Below are 21,412 nucleotides of genomic sequence, written 5' to 3' on the forward strand. Positions count from 1 at the left end.
TTTTCAGATTATGTAATAATCTCATAACTGCAAAAATTTCGAAATAAAATAAAAAAGTTTAAAACATTTAAAAAAGGTGTCGAAAACATTTTTGATAAGACAAAATAATGAACATCAACTAAACTAGCATATTGTTGATCCTTAATATTCCAGGCATAAATGAGACGATTGATGTTATTTATTGATTTAATCGATGTTAATATTGACATTTACAGATTTATAATAAACCGATTAGCGTTAATGTAATGTGTTATGTTAATATTAAGATACTTGTAACTTTTGATTCATAAAAATTAGTTTTTCCGTCCCTTTCAACCATTTCTTTTTCTTATTTTAGTAAATACACCCCTAAACGCATACAAGAAACCTGGACAAAAGTTTTATTTTTTAATCAAGACAGAGGGAGGACCCCCCAGAAACGTAGAATCGAAAACTAAGAGCAAGTTAGACCTCTAGGTACTTTGTTAGAATAAGAATTTTCAGAAATAGGGTGGGGACGAGCCTTATTCTCTTAAGTGTGTTAACCCAGAAAAAATATGAACCTGATTCGGAATTGAGAACAGATATTTTGTTTCCGAAAGAAACTGCAACCCTGTCTCCGTCCGGAGAGTGTTCAAATAGTCCTCCAACATTCTCCATTTTCGGAAGGTCTAGAACTACTCATAATATAATTAATTAACCTTGTGATTTTTGTTTATTAAATTTTGTAAAAGATGCTGATTTGTTTATTTAATAAAAGTTTGAAGAAGAAGAATAATTCACATTCAATGAAGCACAATATAGGTCAATTGTCAAAAAAAAGTAATAATACATTTCAAATAACAGAAAAAATGTTGTGACAAACTAGTAAAATAAACTAAGCGTAACAGCTACGTTGCTGTATCATGTGTCCTAGCCGCAAAGTATCCGTCGTACTTAATGTTTGAGAACATACTCTATGATAAAAACCAAGTTTATTATAATTGAGTTATCTCACAGAATATTGATATCGTCAATCCATTCTACACATTAACTGGATCCCAATGCCTTTAAATAATTAATTTATAGTGTCTTTTCCATAATATTCACATTACCTTATTAGATTTTTAACCTTTAAAACTTGAAAAATTGCATCACACACGTGGGTAAATATTCGTCTGTTTTTGTTTTGATTCTGATTTATATCGAGTAGATACGCTTACTTGAAAACATTAAACAATTATACATTTTTGTTGATTTTAGATACTTTAATGCTTAAAAATGGTACATTTGTTAATCTTTAATAAAAGCATGGCGAATTTGAAAATTAATTCAAGCTTGATTGAAAAAATAAACGTTTTTATGTAAAGTAAGAGGTTATAAATGTCGTCTTGATAAAAATAAATCTACTCGATATATCTAAGAGTATAGAATAAACCAAACCAAACTATTTCAAATTAGTTCGCCTCGTGTTCACGTGTGAGAGGGTGCAAGCGTCGTTTAGTAAACTTAAAATTCTTGAATCAGCGGATTCGAACTCTTTAGGTTGTTAAATGCTTTATGCTGGATTAAATGTGAACATTTGAAACTGGGTTACGGTTTTGATCAATGACTTATCAGTTTGAGAATTATAACTAAATTTGTTTACTAAGTATTTTACAGATACTGAATACTTCCTAATACTTTCTTAGAACTGGCTACTAAATTATGCTTACTGTGTACAATTCTTTATCTTTCATCTAACGTTCCAGTCTTTCACCACAGCCAAACTCAAGATTTAGGTTTTTTACTTGTTAGTTATTTGATTTTCGTATTCCATATGATATTATAAAATTCCTTTAAATATGGCACAATTTGGGCATGTTGCAGAGAGATTTTATTTTGTATTTCAGAAGTCCATTATGCAGTTGATTGTTCGCTCGCAAGCTACCCACGTCCTAGACGTGAGCCCCGACGCTAATGTCGAGGTAAGGTAGATCTTTATTTAAGGGTTTTGAGTGTAGATATTGATTGTAATTACAAAAATAATTCTGAACATAATCTGTGAAATTATATTATGCAACATTTTAAAAATTAAGTTTTTTACAAAAATATTTTTGAAAAATATTGTTTTTATTTAAACTAATATTTTTTAGATAATACTTTTTTAATAAAGATCTATATTTTCGTAGTAATGGTTTCTTTCATTGTTGAAAAGTGTTTTTTTTTAAACAAAAAAGTCCTTTTAAGATTTTATCATTTTTGATGTTTTCTTTTTTCTTCATCTTTTATCTCTTTTTTTCTATCCATCTATCTTATTTATTTTTAAAAATCTCGTTCTCCCTCCTAATCTAAACTAAACCCAATTAATCAAAGGATATAGGGTAGCAAATCTAGGGTAAATCCACCCGTGCTGGTGGACTTACAAATCTTAACTCATCGAAGCATTATCGTTAATGCCATGATAAACACCTCTGATGAAACACGACGGTTGATAATCTAGCCTTAAATCCACCTGGCAGGCTTTATTATTCGTACGATTTGGCTTAAATGAAGCGGCCTATACTGGCCTGTCTAAGCCGCAGCGCTTAGTCCTGAAAGTGTCTTAACCCAACTATAAATGTATACTAATTTTGTAGAAATGGAAGGTCTTTCCTGGCCTCACCGCTCAGCCCAGAAATAAAACAATAAATATTTTCTGTTCAAAATAGTTGAAATTTAAGTCGTGTATAAAATTGTTAGGAAGGGGATGGGGGTCTGTAAAAAGGACAGACCCGCCGATTTAATCATACAATACACGTGTTCGTCCCTTCAGTATAAAAGTCAAATTTCTGCTGCTTTCATGTTAAAGAATCTAAAATCTTCACTCCCAAGTAATGGATCAAAGTTTGTTTCGTTAGCATTGTTCGCCAGAAGTATATTGAAATTACTGTAGAGTTCTATTTCCTCATTATTGATGTTTTTTTGAATAGGTTCTGAGGTCCCAGCTGGCCCTCCTCGAGGGAGTTGAGCCAGAGATGCTCAACCTCTTCTGCTGCGGTTCCCCCCTGGAGGTGAGATTTTTGTGATGTCCGTGTTCACAAGATAATAATACAGAGTGTCCCACGAAACATGACAGTTGGTGAATAGTTTAGAATGAATTTTTCCATAATTTGTTAAGTTGTTTGGTACCAAAGATCAATAAAAATATTATATGGGAGTCATGTTATATTAAAATTGATTTCAAAGTAAAAGATAATGAAGCAAAACGATGTTTTAACTAAAAATAACGATTTTTTAAATGTCATGTTTCGTGGGACACCCTGTATGTCCCTGCTTTACTTGGTCACATAAGTAAGTTATGTCCCTATTTAATGTTAATTTATTCGATACATGAAGTGTGTGCAAGTAAGAGAACCATGCTGTTATCTGTACTACGTTTTTATCCTATAATGAGAAGTCTGGAGTGCTTCAAAGAACCTTAATTCCTTCTATTCCTAGAATGAGATGAGTTGGAGTGCCCTAGAGAACCCATTTGATAATTATATAATGTATGTGTTTCTTAGAATGAGATGAGCCTCAGCGCTCTTGAGAACCAGGCTGTTGACCTCACCATCCCCCTGAGAGGAGGAAAGGTTCACGGATCCTTGGCTCGTGCTGGTAAAGTTAGGGGACAGACTCCCAAGGTAGTCATCCGTTAAATTATTTTAAATAGAATGCTACATAATGAAAATTGTCGATACAGGTCTTGATAATGACTAGCAATTGCACACTATTGTCAACCTATAGTCCTGTCCTAATCTAAAATATTTCCAAAAATCAATAATAATCAAATTAATTTCAAATTGTTAAAATCATGTTCGTGTTTATTCTTTTAAACAACATTTAAACTTTTTTTTGTGAATCCATTCTTGATCATTCCGGAAGATAATACTTAATTTTTCTAAATATTGCAAAAAAGATGGCTAACAAATATTGAATTTTGTTTATATAATTATATTCTTGTTCAGGTTGAGGCCGGAGAGAAGAAGAAGAAGAAGACTGGCCGTGCCAAGAGGAGGATCCAGTACAATAGAAGGTAGGACACTTTCAAGTTGAATTTACTTTATATTGTGTAAGGGTCGGTTTAATGCGATCAATTGCAGATTTTTTTTGCAAGTCATTTTTATTTGGTGTATTCTTGAATAATAATAGTAAAATATTCAAGAATAGGTTTAGATGACTTATTTGAGATAATTAAAGTAGATTCCTTAATTGTTCTGTTCCGTTGGGGGGGAAATCGTTATAATTAATATTTAATTTGATTTTTTTTCATATGATATGAATCGAAAGGGGGCAGAACTCTCCTTTATAACCAAAGTTTTTTTATTAAACTCGACGAATTGAACCTTACTCTGATAATGTCTATGTGAAACTTGTTTCTTGTAATTCACTTAAATAATAGGAAATTAAACGGTTATAGCCAAGGATTTAATACAAGGAAAGTTATTTCAGAGGTGTACGCATCTTTTGTACTGCAGTGAACTGTCCCTGGGCGGTAATGTAAACACAAGACGGATGTCGAAGCCTGACATGGGATCCGTCTTTCACTTAAATAATCAATAAAATATTCTGGTCTTAAGAAGCTATAAAGTGAATTATCAAAATTACCAAAATTCAGTGCTTTTAACCTCCTCGGACACTAAACGAACACTGAGGCATCTATTCTTTTTTTTAAATTCCGCCCAGAGAGAACTGGTTTCAATATGTACGCAGAGTATACGCAACTGCAATTAACTTTCCTTGCTTCACATTCTTGGTTATATCCAATTTCTTTCAGCCTTGAAAACATTTTTTTTATAAAAAAAGTTAATTATGATAAAACTGTTTTGTTAGTTGCGACTAAATTCTTTTTATTATTTCAGGTTCGTGAACGTTGTCGAGACCTTTGGACGTAAGAAGGGACCTAACTCCAACTCCTAAACTTGTATTGTGTCGACCCATCTTTAAATCATTTATCTCGACCTCATGAGGTCAAGATAAGTGTCTGCCAACCTTGACCCCATCTCTTGGTTTCAGAAATGAAAAATGGCGGCGCCGGATCAGAGTTTGCCTGGAAACACATGGAGACTCAGGGATGGAAAAAAGGTCAGAATTTCAATGATTTCAGATTTTTGCGGTGCCAAGCATTTGCGTTTGTTTGCGTCGTTTTTTTTTTTAAATAGAAAAGAGCGGAAAGTGTAATTTTTCGTGAAAATTCTTATTGTTTCTTTTAAGCAAGAAATGAGCAAGTCACTTTGGCTGAGAAACCACTAAAAAAGCATCTAAATTAACCAAGATTTGGATAACTTGTACTTGATCAGACAAAGCTCTTAAGGGTATTGGTGTAAATCGAGCATTTAGTTTCACTTGATATTGCGCGCTCAAAGTCGGAATTTTCACTTTATAACAACGCTAAACTTAAACAAATTTATCATAAAGCCCGGTTCTGAAATAACATTTGACAGGATAGCTCTCTGAAACATGTGAACGTTAAAATAGACTTCTTGGTTTTAAATTTAGGGCATTGCGTGTACTTTTAAACTGGCGACACAATCCCAAGTGGAAAACTGTTGTATAAAAGTACGATCCGATTTTTTGTGATGAAACTTGTGAGAAATCGCTCACTATTAATAAAAGCACCGTAAATAAAAATGACTTATTTTTTAGGAGATGGACTTGGTAGAAAGGGTCAGGGTATAACGGATGCACTCAAACCAAAACTTAAATTCGACCAATCAGGGATAGGACATTCAAGGTAACCCTTTCATAATCTTCTTTTATTTTCGACGAGTTGTTTTTATAAAAAAAAATAATTTCTTAGAACAGAAAAACTCTTGCATCAGTTTTTACTTCAGAAAAATGATATATAGGAATTGCCTTGATTCAAGTGACCTTTCCTTCATAGAGTTAACTGGTTAATAATAAAAAAATTCTTAGTTCTCATCCAATAATGAAGAAAGTTTTTTCCTTTCTTAAGTAACCCGTATGCGAAGATCAGTGCCACTTAAATTAAGTTTAACATTGTTATTTTCATAAATATATATTTTAGAGCCGAGGAGTTTGAATTTCATTGGTGGGATCACGTGTTTAACACTGCTGCTAAAGGAATCACGGTGGATGAATCCAAGGTATGTTAAGTATAATATTTACTTACTTTACTTGGTGGTTTTTTTTCTGATGCCCTGTGAGAAAAATTAACAGTTTTATCAGAGGGAAAGTTTTTTTTCATTGTTTTCTTTAAAATTCATTGGGTTTCTCAAATGCATTAATTACAATTAGTAATTAGCGCTCCGCGCCAAGCATACATAGGAACAAACATTGGGGGNATATGCACCCCTACATCTTAAACCACTGAAAGCGTCACCCAAACTTTTGACCTTACATAAATCAAGTACTTAGTATTACTTGCGTGCTCATGCTTAAATTTCGATCTCCGCAGTGTTTCTTTTATTTCTTTTTATATTTGTAACGTAACCTTGTATTTTAGGGTGAAGTGAAAGTTGAATTTCTGAGCGATAAATCTGAAGTTTCTACCAAAAAACTCCGACGGAAAATGCAGAAAGAAATCAGGTATTTTGTGATTTTTATTGGTACATCTCTTGTCTTTTTTTTATCAATTGTTGCAATTTTTTTATGTACTTTTAACTCCACCTACGGTTTATTTATTTCTTTTATTCTTATCCAACCAGTGTTTGTAACCGTTGGTTCCTCTCTTAATATTAAGCCACCCGTTTCTTGACTTATTTCTTGATTATCTTGTGGATTGCCCTTAATAATTAAGTTTAACATGGATATCGGGTTCAGGCCACGCGAAAGCCAAGCTAAAATTTTAATCTTAGTTATATCTTAAATATTTTTTAGAAATAAACTGTATTCCCACTTTGTGAAATCTGGAACTCTAGAAGGAGGAAAACTGGTGGAAGATGATACTGCAGATACGATTGAGGTAAGAGCACTTCTTTTTTATGGTTCACATATTTTTCACTTTAAGTAGACTGTTTCCGGTTTTAGAATTAGACTAACTAAAGTTCGCGAGTGCTTATTCTTTTTACTAACTGAATTATAATTTTTTTAAGCGACTATATTTAAAGGGAGTGACTGGCTATGTCAGGTAGTTGAACTGAGTATGCAGTGTTGTGTAAAACTTCTTTCGGATTCATTTGAGACATATTAAACTTTTTAAGATTTGTAAATCCTGAGTTTGAGCGCAAATTCGACGTTTAAAACTCCTACTTTGGGGGTGGATACGTTTTCAGAATTAGTTTTTTTATTATGAGATAACGACAACGAAAAATAAAGTAAAAATTATACAGTAATTAGAGGGTTAGGAACATATTTCTCAAAAGGAATTTGTCAATAAATCAATGCTAAAATCGATTATTTCGTTTTTATTATTATATTGAATTTCTAATTTTCTTTGAATTTATTCGCAGATTTCTTCAAATTCTTCAAATGTCGTCTTTTCAAATTCAATAATAATTATAGAAAATCTGCGAAAAATCTGTGAATAATTAGAAGCCAGAATAATGATATAATAGAAACTAATAATTGAACAAGATTACTTATTTTCGATGATAAGATTAATTTTTATTTTCTCAACATGTTCCTATACATGATGTTTGTAGTTTACTGTAAAACTTTTTTTTCTTTTTATGTCGTCGTTGTTTAATAATTTAAAAAAAACTAATTCTGAAAACGTATCCAACCCCAAAGTAGGAGTTTTGAACATCGAATTTGCACTCAAACTCAGGATTTACAGATCTTTAGAAAGTTTCATACGTCTCAAATGAATCCGAAAGAAGCTTTCCCCAACGCTGTATACTCAGTTTACCTCACGTAGCCGGTCACTCCCTTTAAGGGATTGACAACTTAATTCAAAAGACGTTGCTACTTGATGTGCTGGGGTTGGTATTGATCTTTGAAAGCGACTTCTTATCTTTGATAGGATAATTTTACGTTCGGTGTATCATCAAAATAATCTTTAAAAAAAAATTATTTTCATTTAATTATAGGAAGTGAAGGACTTGTCAAAAATACGAACACTGACTGATGAGGAATTATTAAAAGCTTGTGGTGGTCGAACTGCGCACAAGTAAGTTTGAAGTTATGCACTGGGCGGATTATTATTTTAACTATTTATCAATTAAATTCATGAAGCATTAAATGAGTCTAATGCAAGCAGACAAGATCACACCGTTATTATTTGAATTTTTGAGGTCTGCACACTGCTGAAAATGTACGATCAGGTCAAAACACCTGAACATTTTCTTTGGATTATGTTTATTTGCAGGCTACTAAAATATAATCTTTATTTTTGAAAATGCCACCTTGGGAATTTTGAGCAAATCATTTTAAGAAATTGTAGAAATCAAGTGCATTCACAGGTCTTAAATTAAACAAAACTTTCGTTTCAAGACTTAATCGGCTAATTCTTGGTTTTTTGGCGATTTTTTACAGTATATGACATGGTCTCCAAATTTTATCATTTTTCTTTAACAGTCATGAAACTTATTGTAGCAAAAAATCAAACCCCTAACTCAACTTACTGTCAAAATGCGGTCCAAAAAAGTTTTTTGATGTAATTTTTTACTGATTTTACTTCATAAAGTTTTTTCAGACAGAAATTGGGCAATTATAAAGTTCACTTAAGAGTTAGACTTTGATTTTTTTGCTAAAACATGTCTTATGATCAGTGTTTCGGATCCGGATCCGGATCCGTATCAGGAAACGTTGATATGGATCCGGGTAGCGCCAAAAATTAACCAAAACCATGGAATAAATAAATCAAAATGGTTCGTAAATGTATTATTTACATGACGAAAATTTTTCAAAATTATCTTTAATAATTTAATGTTTACATTTATGTAATAGTAATGACGACATTTTTAACTTTAGGATTACTATAGTTTATAAATTATAACCTTGCATAACATTTAATAGGGAAAATCCGATTCACAGAATCAAAAGTTGCCTCGGATCCGGATCCATCATCACGGATGCGGATCCGCGGATCCGGATCCGAATCAAAATGATATGGATCCGAAACACTGCTTATGATTGTAAAGGACAAAATTTGGGAACCCTGCCATCATCGATTCTAAAAATATCACTAAAAACCCAAAATCTTGATAAATCTTAGAACCTACCGTTACGATTGAATTTCGACTCGATTTTTACAATTTCTTTAAAATGGATTTAATAAAATTACCTAGGTTTAGATTATATCTCGAAGCCTGCATAATAATATATTCCAAAGAAAAAAAATGAGGTGTTTTGACTTGAAACCTGATGGTTCATTTTCAGCAGTGTGTCTGGGGGACAATGCTTGAGATATCGCATGGCTTCCCACAATTCTTCTTAAAACAAGCTAATTTTTACCCTCGAATAAGCGATTAAGCCACTTTTGGAACATACTTGCCACCTGGCGGGAAATAATTTACCCCTGCTAAAATATTCAGTCGATTTTATTCTATTATTACTTTAGGGGAGCTCGTCATGGGCAGACGATGTCCGCCAAACTAGCGAGAGTGGAAGAGGCGGAGAAAAAATATATGGAGGAATATCTGGCCAAACAAGCGGCCGAGGAGCTCAAGAAACAAGAGAGATTAAATCCAACCCAATCCAAGAAACGTAAATCTGATCCAGAATCTGAAACTGTTCCTTTATCCTCGTTAACCCAGTGTGAATCTGAAATTAAGAAGAAAAGGAAAAAGAAGAAAAATAAAGAGGAAGAAGAATCTTTAGAAGCTTTACCAGAGAAACGTAAAAAGAAGAAAAAGGTCACAGATTTAGATTCCTTAAAGCCCCTGATTGATTACCCCGAGCCTCCCATTAAGAAATCCAAGAAAAATACCGAGACAGAATTCGAGCAAAGCGAACCAGCTAAGGAAGAGAAAATTAAGAAAAAGAAGTCAAAAAAGAAGAAACATTCTGAAGATTGAAAGAAGGAAATTATCGGTGCCATGATATTTTCTCTACAGGGCGAACAAAACTAAAGTGGAGTAAAAAGACCCGCCCTGTAGATTTTAAAGTTTTATATGCCAAAATTTAATTATTGTGCACATTTGCAGAGAGAATGGGTCGTTACGCAATTGAACCTGATAATGCCACGAAGAGCGCAAAGGCCAGGGGAACCAACCTTAGGTAACGTAGAACATGTTTAGTGCGGTTGTAACATTAACTCTGGACTGAATGTCGTCTTCATAATAGATGAAATGTATGTAAGGATCAAGTTTGATACGGATTTCTCTGAAGAGTTGCTCCGTACTTATTGAGATCTTTTCTTACAATAAAAAGCAGCTATCATCATTCGAAAGTTATTTAGATAACTGGAATTTTCAAAGATTTTAAAGCGCTGAAAATGCAAGTTTATGACTGATTTAGAACTTTGCCCTTAAAACATATTGTCAAAGATAAAATGGTTGTGAATCGGGTATGCCACTTTATAAATGGGGTCATTCGATTAATGTTCCATAAAGGAGAATTTATATTCACTTACAACTTGTCAATTTTTTTTCTCTAACTGCGGTTATAATTCCTTCATAGATTTGCCGCTACAAAACGTTCATTGGTCATATCTGCCTGAATTTAACAAATTGTCTTTGTTTTTTAAATATGTTTACTTTATAGTGTTCTTGGCATTTAAATAATTGTTGATGTTCAGGGTTCACTTCAAGAATACCCGCGAGACAGCTCAGGCTATCAAGAAGATGCCCCTCAACAGGGCCAAGATGTACTTAAAGAACGTCATTGCCAAGAAGGAGATCGTCCCCTTTAGAAGGTAAGATTTTAATCGCAATTATTTCCCTAGATCGATTCATATTTTTGTTTGATATTTCCAGGCACTAAAGCTTAATCGGAGGTGTCCTGATATGATTTTGAGACTGAAATTTGGATCGTTGGATTTTGTAAAACTGTTTTAATTTTCCATATTACTAATGAAGTGTCATTCAAAATAAAGAAGCTTTATTTACACTAAACTAACATGATGTTTTTCTCGTTCGTATGAAAGAATTGAAGAAATTCATTTCTTCAAGATTACAAAGTTATCGCTGATAATTAATGCTGTCTACTATGCGATGCTTTCATTGATTGATTTTACTGATGACCGTTGTATTTAGGTTTATGGGCGGAGTAGGTCGCCACGCCCAGGCTGCTGTCCATGGAACTTGCCAGGGACGTTGGCCCCTCAAGTCTGCCGAGTTCCTCCTCCATATGTTGAAGAACGCAGAGAGCAATGCTGAATACAAGGGACTAGATGCTGATCATCTGGTCATTGATCATATTCAGGTAAAAATAAGGACGCTCGGTGCCGTTCGATTGTAAGTAGTTCAAATGTAAGTAGTTCGATTGTAAGTAGTTCAAATGTAGATTGGATTCTCCAGTAGTTTTCTTTATCCAAGAACAAAATACTTTATAAAGCTTTTATCAGAATTTAAGTTATATAATTTCTGATTTCTGATGTGGGTGTTAAAACGCGTGATTTCCTACGGCTCCCTTGGAAGCGTTATCTGATAATTAATAAATATTTATCAAACCGTTGCAAATTTCTAGAGAATGTGTTAAAAATCTGTTTTATTCAGGTGAACCGTGCTCCTAAGATGAGGCGTAGAACCTACAGAGCTCATGGTAGGATCAACCCCTACATGTCCTCTCCCTGCCACATCGAGCTCTCCCTCGTAGAGAAGGAGCAGGTGATAATTTTTGCGATGTTATATTTTTAATGTATATTATTTTCGTAGGAACTATTCGAAAATTTACCAGTTGCTGATGTAACTTTCGTTTTTGTTAACAGAAACCCCCCTCGCTCGTTTTTTAAGTCGATAAATCTGTTTTTTTTATCCCCCTCCACGCTGATTTATATCGCAATAATTTTGCTGGTTTTGTTTTAAAAATGTGATTTTGCGCTTGTTGCACAAGTTTTTCTTTTTTATTTGAATACAGCAACATATAAACATGCAAAACTGAATTTTTTAATTCTAGAAAAGTTTCGGCAATCCATTAAGTTTTATTTGTGTTTAGACCTATGCTCGTGCTGACAACGAACCAGAGAAGAAGAAGGTGAACATTATTTTTATAATATTTTGAATTTTAATCTGTGCGTATTGATAGTTACTTTACTCTCTACATTCACCAGCACTTCCTATTTGATGGCTTACAAAAATAAACCTCCATATGAAAAGAAGAAAAATGCAGGGGTACATTTTCAAGAATTCCTATGCAGGAGTATTAAATGTTCTTTGGGAAAAAATGAAAGTTAAATATCGTCGATTTAATCTTACTTTTAACCATAAATTCATTTTTTTTTCAATTCTGCGAATAAAACCTTAAAAAAAATTGCGCTCAGACCAAACATACCTCTCTCAAAATTTGAGGGGGGGATATCATGAAAATAATTATCTCTGCTCTCGAATTCGTGATCCCTATGTTTATAAATGTATATATTTAGGTTAGTAAGAAGAAGATGCAGAAGCAGAAGATGGCCGCGAGCAGGAGCGAGGGAGGCATGTAAATCAATGTGTTCAACTCTCTTCCTTCAATAAAGCGTTACAACCTCAACTACTCTTTATTTTTTCTTCTTAAAAGAGAGAGATATAGTGTTATTTTTATTTAATATATAATCGAAGGGATAATTTTATTTTGAATTTGAGACAGAAAAAAGTCGTAATGCAAATTTATATGTATTGGGCGCTAAATATTTATTTTACTAGAAACAAGTGTGTCCGTTAAAGTCGTAGACTGTATGATAATACGTTTTTAAGCGACGTGATCGCGAAGACGTTGTTTTTCATTCATTTTAAGGCTCGCAGATGCAAGTCTGAATCTTTGAGCTATGATTGTAAACCTTCAATACTTCTATTTTTTAGTTTATATTTAGTTCATATATATATACAGGTCCAAAGAATGTACGAGAATATGCCATTCTGAAGCGAAGTAATCTTGAAGACCACTCCTTATTAATTTATTTTAAGTCTCGCGGATGCATGTCTGGATCTATGTGCATTGTAAACCTTAGATGTTTCTATTTTTGACGACTTGAATTTTACTTAGTCATCGCATTGCTAACGCTTCGCTTGCAGAAATTATGGTTAAAAGAATACAGCAACCAATCATTGAATATAGCCTTGAAACTAAAGTTGTGTTCGACTTTAAACCTAAAACTGAAATCGATTTTTACGACTGCTTAATAAAGGATGTGTGGTGTGGTGAGCAGGGGGAAGGTTGGCGGCTTTAAGCCACATCATTATTTTCTTCTTTGCCACATAGGCTTTCGTCTCCCGACAGCCATAAGCCGAGTCAGGGAGCCCCAGGACGCCATGTGCCTCCGCTTTAAAGAATAGTTTTACGTGAAGTAATGAAGTTCTAGTATGTTTTTTAGAAAAAAGGGCATAGAATAGTTATCAAAGACTAATTATGATTAGAAAAAGGTGGTTTATGAAACTTGAAACATTCTTTAAGAGAACAAATTCTGAGAGCAAATTTATTCGATAATTTATAATCTTTAATTAAAGCGGTATCTTTTTTGAAATTTTTCAGATGATCAAAAATTTGGCATTGGGAAAAAATATGAATTTTAAAAAAGTTCCCAAAAAGGGTAAAGCTTAAATAAAAGATTCACGAGTTAAAGAAAGCTTTGCCAAATATAGGAGGCTCGTTTACTTCAAAGCGAGGGCTCCTACTGCATGGCGGAGGCTCGGTCTGTCTAGCAACGTTAGAGGCTTGTGTCTGCATGGTGTCTGGGAGTTCCCCCCTCATTAGCCACAACCCGGGTCTTCCATGCCAGAACATTCTAGTCTTCCGATAATTATTACGTTTCCAATTCTTCCAATGAGACTCAAAAATCCAGCCACGTCATGCAAAATTTATAAAAATCTTTATATTTAAGTTTTAGATTGAAATAAAGATGTTCTTTAGATGTGAACTGCTAAACCGAAAAATTGCACTATTTAACGAGAAAATTGAAAAACAGATTTTTTGTGAAAATGTAACGATCAGGTAATGATAAAGTTAACATTGGGATTTTTCTCATCTTTTCTTTTTATAGACTACCCCAAACAACTTGTCTTGGTGCCCTCAATGCGTACAATAATGTAAAATCTTCTTTGTAAATTGTAAAACAGTTAAATCAACTGATAAGTAAACAGTAAACACATTGATCATTGATAAACTTCTAAAATTTCTTAAGTGTATCATCTATTGTCCAATGCGTCTGGATTTTAGAAAATCCCAATTTCAATCCACTAAATTTATCATTTAAAGACGTATAATAATTGCCGGAAGACTCAAATGTGTGACATGGAAAACCAAAAGGTTGGGGCTTATAGCTTGCCAGAAGATAAAAAGCTAATATGTGGCATAGAAGGGGAAAATGTTGTGGCTCATGGCCGCCTGCTTTCCCCCGCTCGTGTGGTGAGTGTTTTAAAACTTCCCACGTTTCAAACTGTTTTCTGTCTACGTTTTCTTTTTTTTTAAACTTTGCAATAATATTTGTATCCAAAAAAATATAAAGACTAAGAACTATAGTTCGTTGTTGCATTTATTTTTCTCGAGGTAAAAGTTTTAAGAAAAGCAGATGTTGAGAAAACAATTTTTAAATTTGTAAAATTTCTCAGATTTTTATGGAGGTACGGAGTTAACGAAAAATGGAAAATGGAAGGAGGAAATGTAGAATTGGGAAAGATAAACTAGAAAGAAGACTGAAAAGGGAAGGGTAAGCTGAAAAATGAAAGGAAAGGAGAAATTGAAAAAGTTAAGGGGAAAATGAAAAAGGTAAGGAGTTTATAAGAAAGGAAAGGAGAAAACGAAAGGAAAGCATAAATTAGAAGGGTTAACTTGGAAGGAGACTGAAGAAGGGAAGGGTAAACTGAAAAAAGAAAGAAAGGAGAAAATGAAGATTGAATGAAGGGTATACTCTGAAAAGGGAAAGGAGAAAATCAAAAAAAGGAGGGAGAAAACGAAGAAAGGAAATGGGCTTGCGGAACTGAAAAGTTAAGGAGTTAATGAAAATGGGAAGTTGAAAACGATCCAAGGAAGATGTCATTGAATCAAAAGAAAGGAGAAAACGAAAAAAAATTGACACATTAGAAGGGAAAGGAGAAAATGAAAAAAATAATGAGAAATTAGGAAAGGGATGAGAAATGAATGAAAGAAAAGCACACTGAAATAGGAAAAACAAATTGAAGAAGGAAAATAATTGTTGTTTTTATTTGTTTCATTTGTTTTTAAAAAAAAAATTTTCACCCATTAAATAAAAGTATCAACAAAAAAAATTTAAATAGTTGCGGAGTATGTTGCAATGTTTGGGTAAAGGTTTAAAGTTCAAATTATTTATGAGGCAGCATAGAAAGCTTGAATGTAAGTCAAGCAGCTAGGCATGACTACTTATCGCATTATATCTTAGTTACTAAATAAACACAATAAAGGGTTTGATATTTATAAATTTACTTCAATTATCTTTTTAAAATTTAAACTAAGACTTGTTTAACTTTTATTGTGTTTTCCAATTTGTAACATTTAATATAAGTATATATATATATGTATGGTGATAATATTGCGCCATATTTTGATATATTTCTTCCTATATATTCAACCCTTTACATTAACTTACCTCAGTTCCCGCCACACCAACTAAAGGGAACCTACCTAGCACCACTCAAACAGAAATATCATAAAGAACATAGGTGAGAAAACAATGCACAAAAGAACTTTTTCTCTCTGTTTTTATACCACCCTAATGATAATTAAAAAAATATTCTTGAATTTTTCTAATTCCGTGACTTTTTTAGTTTTATGTGATCAATATTCATCCATTTTCAGTTTTCCATTAACATTTCCTTTCCCGGAAAACAACTGACGAGCAGGAAAACGGCAAAAAATTGTTTCTTTTCCACTGATGAATATTTGAATAATATCGTTCTTTATGATAATCTGAATTATTGCAGATTTACTGCACTATGTAAAACTTAAAACAGCGATCTTACTGAAAACATTTCGACATCACAAGCGTTTTATTTAAAGTTATGTTAGGGATATAAAAGTATCTTTTCAAAATTTCGTAATTTCGAGAAGAGTGCTTTCAGTAGTTCGATGTCACATATAGTAAAGACCAGAAAACAATGGAATAAAAAGACGACGTTTTAGCAATTCAATAGTGTTTTGATTTTGTTACAAAGCAAAATTTTTTACTATGACACTTATCAAATCCCTAATTTAGTGAAATGGGTCTGTTTACACTGCACTATTTTTGTGTCTTTTGCTTATTGGACTTTTTAAACTTGATTTTAAAAGTCGTCTTCCCATTTCAGAGTTTTCTAGTTCTCACTGTAAGTTTTCAATCGTTTTGGTTCGTTTTTAATAAACTTTTAGTAAAACTTTCAATTCAATTTTTTTGGCATACAGTGCCTGCCTATATTGAACATTAAGTATTTAGGATGTCGTATTCTCGTGTATACACCCCCAAGGGAGCAGGAGGAGGATCAAAGAAGATTAAGAATGGATTGAGGCTTGAGCAGTCTTGTATACAATTCAAAGGAAACACAGAGGCCAAACAAACTTTTGCTCAGGTAAATTTTTTCCTAATTAGTTTTTAGCTTATAAAAAATATGGATAAAAATAACCAATTTCAACTTAAAGTAAGGGTAAGCAGTTTTTTAAAAGCTTTACAGGGATTGTAAGCGTAATTTCAATTAAAAGTTTATGTGCTAAAATGGTAATGCCCGATATTCAACGTTTCCCTAAAACGCTTTGTCTGATCAAGTATGAATTAGATATCAATGTTTATGATATTGAAACGGAACCTTTTCAAATGCGGTTCTTTACTAAAATGAATTTTGTGCAAATCTACTGCAGGAAAACAAACAGGAATTATCAGAAATAATTACTTTTAAACCTAGAAACTTCCACAATATTAAACAGATAAAGGTTTCAAGGGCACCGTTATGAATCGGGCATTGCCATCTTTGCTTGAAGGGTCACATTACTCTTACAGTCCCTTTCAGATGTTGTTGTTAAGCTTAGATTCAAGATTTCTTTATTCAAAATTGAGTTTTTACAAAGTATATTAGTTTACTAAACTTGTTAAAGGATTATCTGCCTGAGCATGCTGAAATAGGAGCTTGGTCAGATCAGACACAGTATTCGATCAACAAGAATAAGCGCTGGGAGCTTCAGGATAAGATTGACAAGATATTTAATGAAGATATTAACAACCTAAAGAATGAGAAATTCAACCTTTTTGCTCTGGTAGACCATAACCCTCACTTTGACTCCACCAAGATGTATTACTCAAACAAAGACGAGATTCCAATTGTAAAAGGGAAATCGAATAAGTCTCGAGCTCCAGATCACCAGTTTAATTCAGAACTAGATGTTAAACTAGTCATTGAAGAAAAGAAAATCTGGAATGTTTCTAGAACACCTAAAAAACAGAAGAAAGCCCAGATCAGCATTGAGGTGGAAGAGGGTCTGGATGACGACTATGATGATGAGGACCATGACACCCTCCAGGAGGATGAAATCAAGTGTAACAGACAAGAATGTCATACTTTGGAAGATTTCATTGCTAAAACATGTGAGAGAAAGAATAGTCCAGAGTTGAGATGTGAACCGGTGAAGAAATCATACAGAGGAAAAATCGTCTTTGATCCTTTAGCAAACAAAAATCAAAACAACAGTGACTCAGAAGATGAAGAATTTGAAGAAATCAGCCGATATGATCCAGAAGGGGATACCATCATTGTATTTCTAACAGAACTAGGACTAGCAACAATCCCTGATCATTGGATAAATGTATCAGAAGCCCGAAGCACAAGACTATCAATTTACAATCCAAACACTGGTATTCTAATCATAACATTTACTGTGTCTGAAGACAGTACTGAGTGTAGAATGAAAATCTTAAGTTTGCAAACAGAACTTGAAAACATTTTAGATGTGTTTGCAGAGTGTACAACCATTAAGGAGATTTGTTTTTTAGCGGATCAAATCTTTGCTGGATCATCAAAGAAGAATAATGTTGATTTTGGAAAGTATTCGGTTGTATCAACAGACCAAGCATTTCTTGAACTATTCAACAAAGAATCAAGTTCTTCTGAAGTGAGTGAAGGTGATTGCTCCGCAAGTGATAAACATACAGCAGCCAGTTGTATGATTTGCTTCAGCGAAGAAGATCTCTGCTACAGCGGGTCTTGTGGAGATGGATATTGCAGCAGTTGCTGGTCTTTGTATCTTGGTGTCCAGGTCAAATCAAAGACAAGACTAATTCTATGCCCTGCATATGGATGCACCATTCCTGTCCCAATTTCTATTCTTGGATGGTTTCTCCCCACCACATGTCTTCTAGACTATATTAGTAGAGTTCTTTCCGTTCTGGTTGAAACCAATATTAGCATTTATGATTGCCCCAATTGTAAACACATTGTAAAACTAAAGGAATTCAAGCTCGTCAATGAAGTCAAATGTGTTTGTGGCGTAGAATGGTGTCTTTCTTGCAAAGGCCAATGTCATTTTCCCTCCAGCTGTCAAGAAAGCCACGATTTTATCAACTTCAAGAACAAACTGGATGAACATGCGTCACTTGAGACAGAGGTGGAGGTACGTAAATGTCCATCATGTCACACATTGTGGGAGAAAATGTGGGGCTGCAACTATTTGCACTGCACTGTTTGCAACACTGGGTTTTGTTGGGGCTGTGGTAAAAAGCATGATGACCATACTGGTATCTGTGGAAAGATAAATCAACCATTGGAAAAGATTGAAATCTTACCATTTCCAACCGAAAATTTTTCAAGACAAAGAATTGAAAACTTCCATCTGCATTTATCCCTTAAAAGGCAAAAGCTGAGCTCTAAAAAGTATAGAATAGAGACAATGGCACATAGGTTCTTGGCTGCGGACAGAACCTGGTATTTCGACAACATGGAGAAGCACCGACAAGAGATTTTGGAAAAAACGGATCGGGGCCTTTTGATCATGGACATCTTAACCAGAGCTGTTAACATTTGCACAGAGGGTCGTCAATTCTTGCTAAACTCAGCACTGCGCCGGGAAAACGCTACTGCCTCTGGAAGGATTAGGATAAGCCAGAAGTACATGAATCTTATTGAGATAGATGAGGCACTTACCAATCCCACTCTCGGGAAACGCTGGAAAGAGCAGATTAAACGCCTTGCAACTTTGATTCATGTTCTAGAAAGATCAATGAAATTATCAAAATAAAAATAATGTGATACTTAAAATTTTCAATATTAATATTGTTTGGAATACATAATTTGAATTCATTTATTAGTGATTTGTCCCGTTTACAACGGTGCCCTTTAAACTTTTCACTTTGATCAAAAACATGGACGCTCTCATGCAATAGCTATAAATATTTCTTTAAACTAAATTTTGAAACAAATTTTGGTTGTTCTTTAATGTAAGTAGAGAGCACAAATTGGATAATTCATTTTATGCTTTGAAATATGTAAAATTAATGTGTCTTACTCTTGCTGTTTTACATAATGGTGAAATTCTTTATATAAAATATTGTAGGAAAATTCAAATTAGGTTTCTTGGATTTCTGAACAACAGAGCTAGGAAAATAAGCAAGCTCTCTAGGACTTAAAGATAAAAATTTATCATTAGATTTTTCAAATAGTAAAAGGTAACATCAAAGTAAATTCCCAACTTCCCCCCCCCCCAATCTTTTTTAAAACATTTCACGTCAAATTTAAGTATACTAGCCTTATAGGGTGCTTCGCGCCCATCTTCTAAATTAATTGTGAACATTTTCTCTTTGTGTACATCGTAAAACAAAAAAATTCGCGGATTTTCACAAAAAAAATTCGTGGATTTTCAAATTTTTCAAAAATTTAATGAAGATCGAATTTTGATGGAGACAAATATTTGAAATTTTGATCATTCATAAACCTTCCCTCTGGTCACGTGATGGCCCACAAAAAATTTGGGCCCGATCGGTTCAGCCGTTTTGACGTTTATTGGATACAAACAAACAGACAGACAAGCCAAATTTATATATAGACTAGACTTTTAGGGCGCTTCGCGCCCATCAGCTCTTTCAACTTTTCATGGTGTTGTGTGAGCATCTTCTCTTTGTACAGTATAAAACAAAAACAAACAAAAAAAGTTTGCGGATTTCATAATATTTTTTCGCGCATTTTCAAAATTTTACTAAAATAAAAAACTTTTAAACACAAATTTTTAAAATTTTGATCATTCATAAACTTTCCCTGGGGTTACGTGAGGTCCCACAAAAAAATTTGGGCCCGACCGGTTCAGCCTAGTCTAGTGGAGCTCGATTAAAGAGCCTTAAAGAGCACAAAAAAGATAGATTACAATTTGTGTTTACTAAGAAATAAAATAAGGTGTTCTTGTTACACAAAACCAAAAACAATGTAGAAATTCATATCTTGATAAAGAGAAACAACTTTCTGCATCATATGATTTTTTTTTAGTGTAAATCATTGCGCACATATATAAATTCAGATTTTTCTTCTTATTCTTAATCGTAACTAACTATTACACACATTTTATTTCTGCATGTTGTAACTTTTTCAGAAATCCTTAATTTTTATTTTGAATAATCTTTTTTGTTTGTTTATTTTCTTGTGATTTTTAACAAACATTTTTTTATATTTTTTTTTATCGATTTTGATGGTTATCATAACGTTAGAATTGACGAGGGTCAACCCAGACCGAAATATATATTCAATAAATGTGGAACATAACATCAACTTTTTTAACTCTACAGAGGTTTGGTCCATCACCATCACCGAATTTTAAACTTTTAAAAATTAAAATTTTATTCTATGCCAAAACAGTAAATGAATCATTTAAAACTTTTTATTCTAAATTTTATCGTACTAAGATTAAATTCTGGTCCTGAGACTGTCCGATTCACAATGGTAACCTGTGATTATCTGCTGAAGATGATGAACATTAATTATTTTTAATTGCGGTTTTATCCGATAAAGGGCTTTGTATTTTCGTGAATAGGTCATGTGAGATTCAAATTGACGGTCACTTGATTTAACGTTGACATATAAATATGCCGTAAATATAAACGCAAACCTTTCTCTGGTTGTTGAATAATGTGTTTAATTTAGTTGATCAAAAAAAGGTTCAATTTAGTGATTTAACGAGAATATATGTCTTGAAGTAAACACCGGAAAATATGTTAAAAGAAAACAAATTTTTTTTTAAATTCAAATATATATGGACAGGAAACTGGAACTGGAACAGACTACTTGAAAATATTTCAAAAAAATATTTTCTCTCTTCGACACTGATTACGTCAGCAAACCTTGATTCCAAATATTATTTTGTAATAAAAAATCAGGAACTTCTACCATTTTTCACGGTCTTTTTAAAATAGTTTGCATAAAATAATAAATATGAAAAATTTAATGTCCCTCTCAACCTTCTGCGCCCCTGCAGCCCTCCTTTTGAATTTCAGCTTCATCACCCCCCCCCCCTT

The 21,412-nt window shown here is 33.3% G+C and overlaps 4 protein-coding genes and 1 long non-coding RNA gene across 5 annotated transcripts; 4 read left to right on the forward strand and 1 right to left on the reverse strand.

The window, feature by feature from the left end:
* Positions 1–542: 542 nt before the first annotated feature.
* LOC111700074 (uncharacterized) lies at positions 543–1,156 on the reverse strand. Its single transcript, XR_002764912.1, has 2 exons — positions 1,074–1,156; positions 543–656 (listed from the first exon to the last, which is right to left on the reverse strand). It is a non-coding gene; the product is annotated as an uncharacterized LOC111700074 (long non-coding RNA).
* A 663-nt stretch (positions 1,157–1,819) lies between these two features.
* LOC111700054 (ubiquitin-like protein FUBI) lies at positions 1,820–4,977 on the forward strand. Its single transcript, XM_023470871.1, has 5 exons — positions 1,820–1,925; positions 2,910–2,990; positions 3,483–3,602; positions 3,927–3,994; positions 4,821–4,977. Exons 1-5 carry the CDS (start codon positions 1,860–1,862, stop codon positions 4,876–4,878), a joined length of 393 nt encoding a protein of 130 aa, XP_023326639.1. The 5' UTR covers positions 1,820–1,859; the 3' UTR covers positions 4,879–4,977.
* Positions 4,963–10,008, forward strand: LOC111700052 (G patch domain-containing protein 4). The gene is made up of 7 exons (XM_023470869.1): positions 4,963–5,043; positions 5,605–5,692; positions 5,987–6,065; positions 6,425–6,507; positions 6,799–6,883; positions 7,950–8,029; positions 9,422–10,008. The coding sequence occupies exons 1-7, from the start codon at positions 4,977–4,979 to the stop codon at positions 9,876–9,878; spliced, it is 939 nt and encodes a 312-aa protein (XP_023326637.1). The 5' UTR covers positions 4,963–4,976; the 3' UTR covers positions 9,879–10,008.
* Positions 9,998–12,495, forward strand: LOC111700053 (60S ribosomal protein L17). Its single transcript, XM_023470870.1, has 6 exons — positions 9,998–10,080; positions 10,601–10,717; positions 11,058–11,226; positions 11,520–11,630; positions 11,959–11,997; positions 12,386–12,495. The coding sequence occupies exons 1-6, from the start codon at positions 10,013–10,015 to the stop codon at positions 12,446–12,448; spliced, it is 567 nt and encodes a 188-aa protein (XP_023326638.1). The 5' UTR covers positions 9,998–10,012; the 3' UTR covers positions 12,449–12,495.
* A 3,015-nt stretch (positions 12,496–15,510) lies between these two features.
* LOC111700064 (E3 ubiquitin-protein ligase arih1) lies at positions 15,511–19,214 on the forward strand. Its single transcript, XM_023470881.1, has 3 exons — positions 15,511–15,617; positions 16,367–16,499; positions 17,020–19,214. Exons 2-3 carry the CDS (start codon positions 16,368–16,370, stop codon positions 19,150–19,152), a joined length of 2,265 nt encoding a protein of 754 aa, XP_023326649.1. The 5' UTR covers positions 15,511–15,617; position 16,367; the 3' UTR covers positions 19,153–19,214.
* The last annotated feature ends 2,198 nt before the right edge of the window (positions 19,215–21,412 follow it).

This window comes from Eurytemora carolleeae, unplaced genomic scaffold, assembly GCF_000591075.1.
Source record: "Eurytemora carolleeae unplaced genomic scaffold, Eaff_2.0 scaffold92, whole genome shotgun sequence".
Lineage (NCBI taxonomy): Eukaryota > Metazoa > Arthropoda > Copepoda > Calanoida > Temoridae > Eurytemora > Eurytemora carolleeae.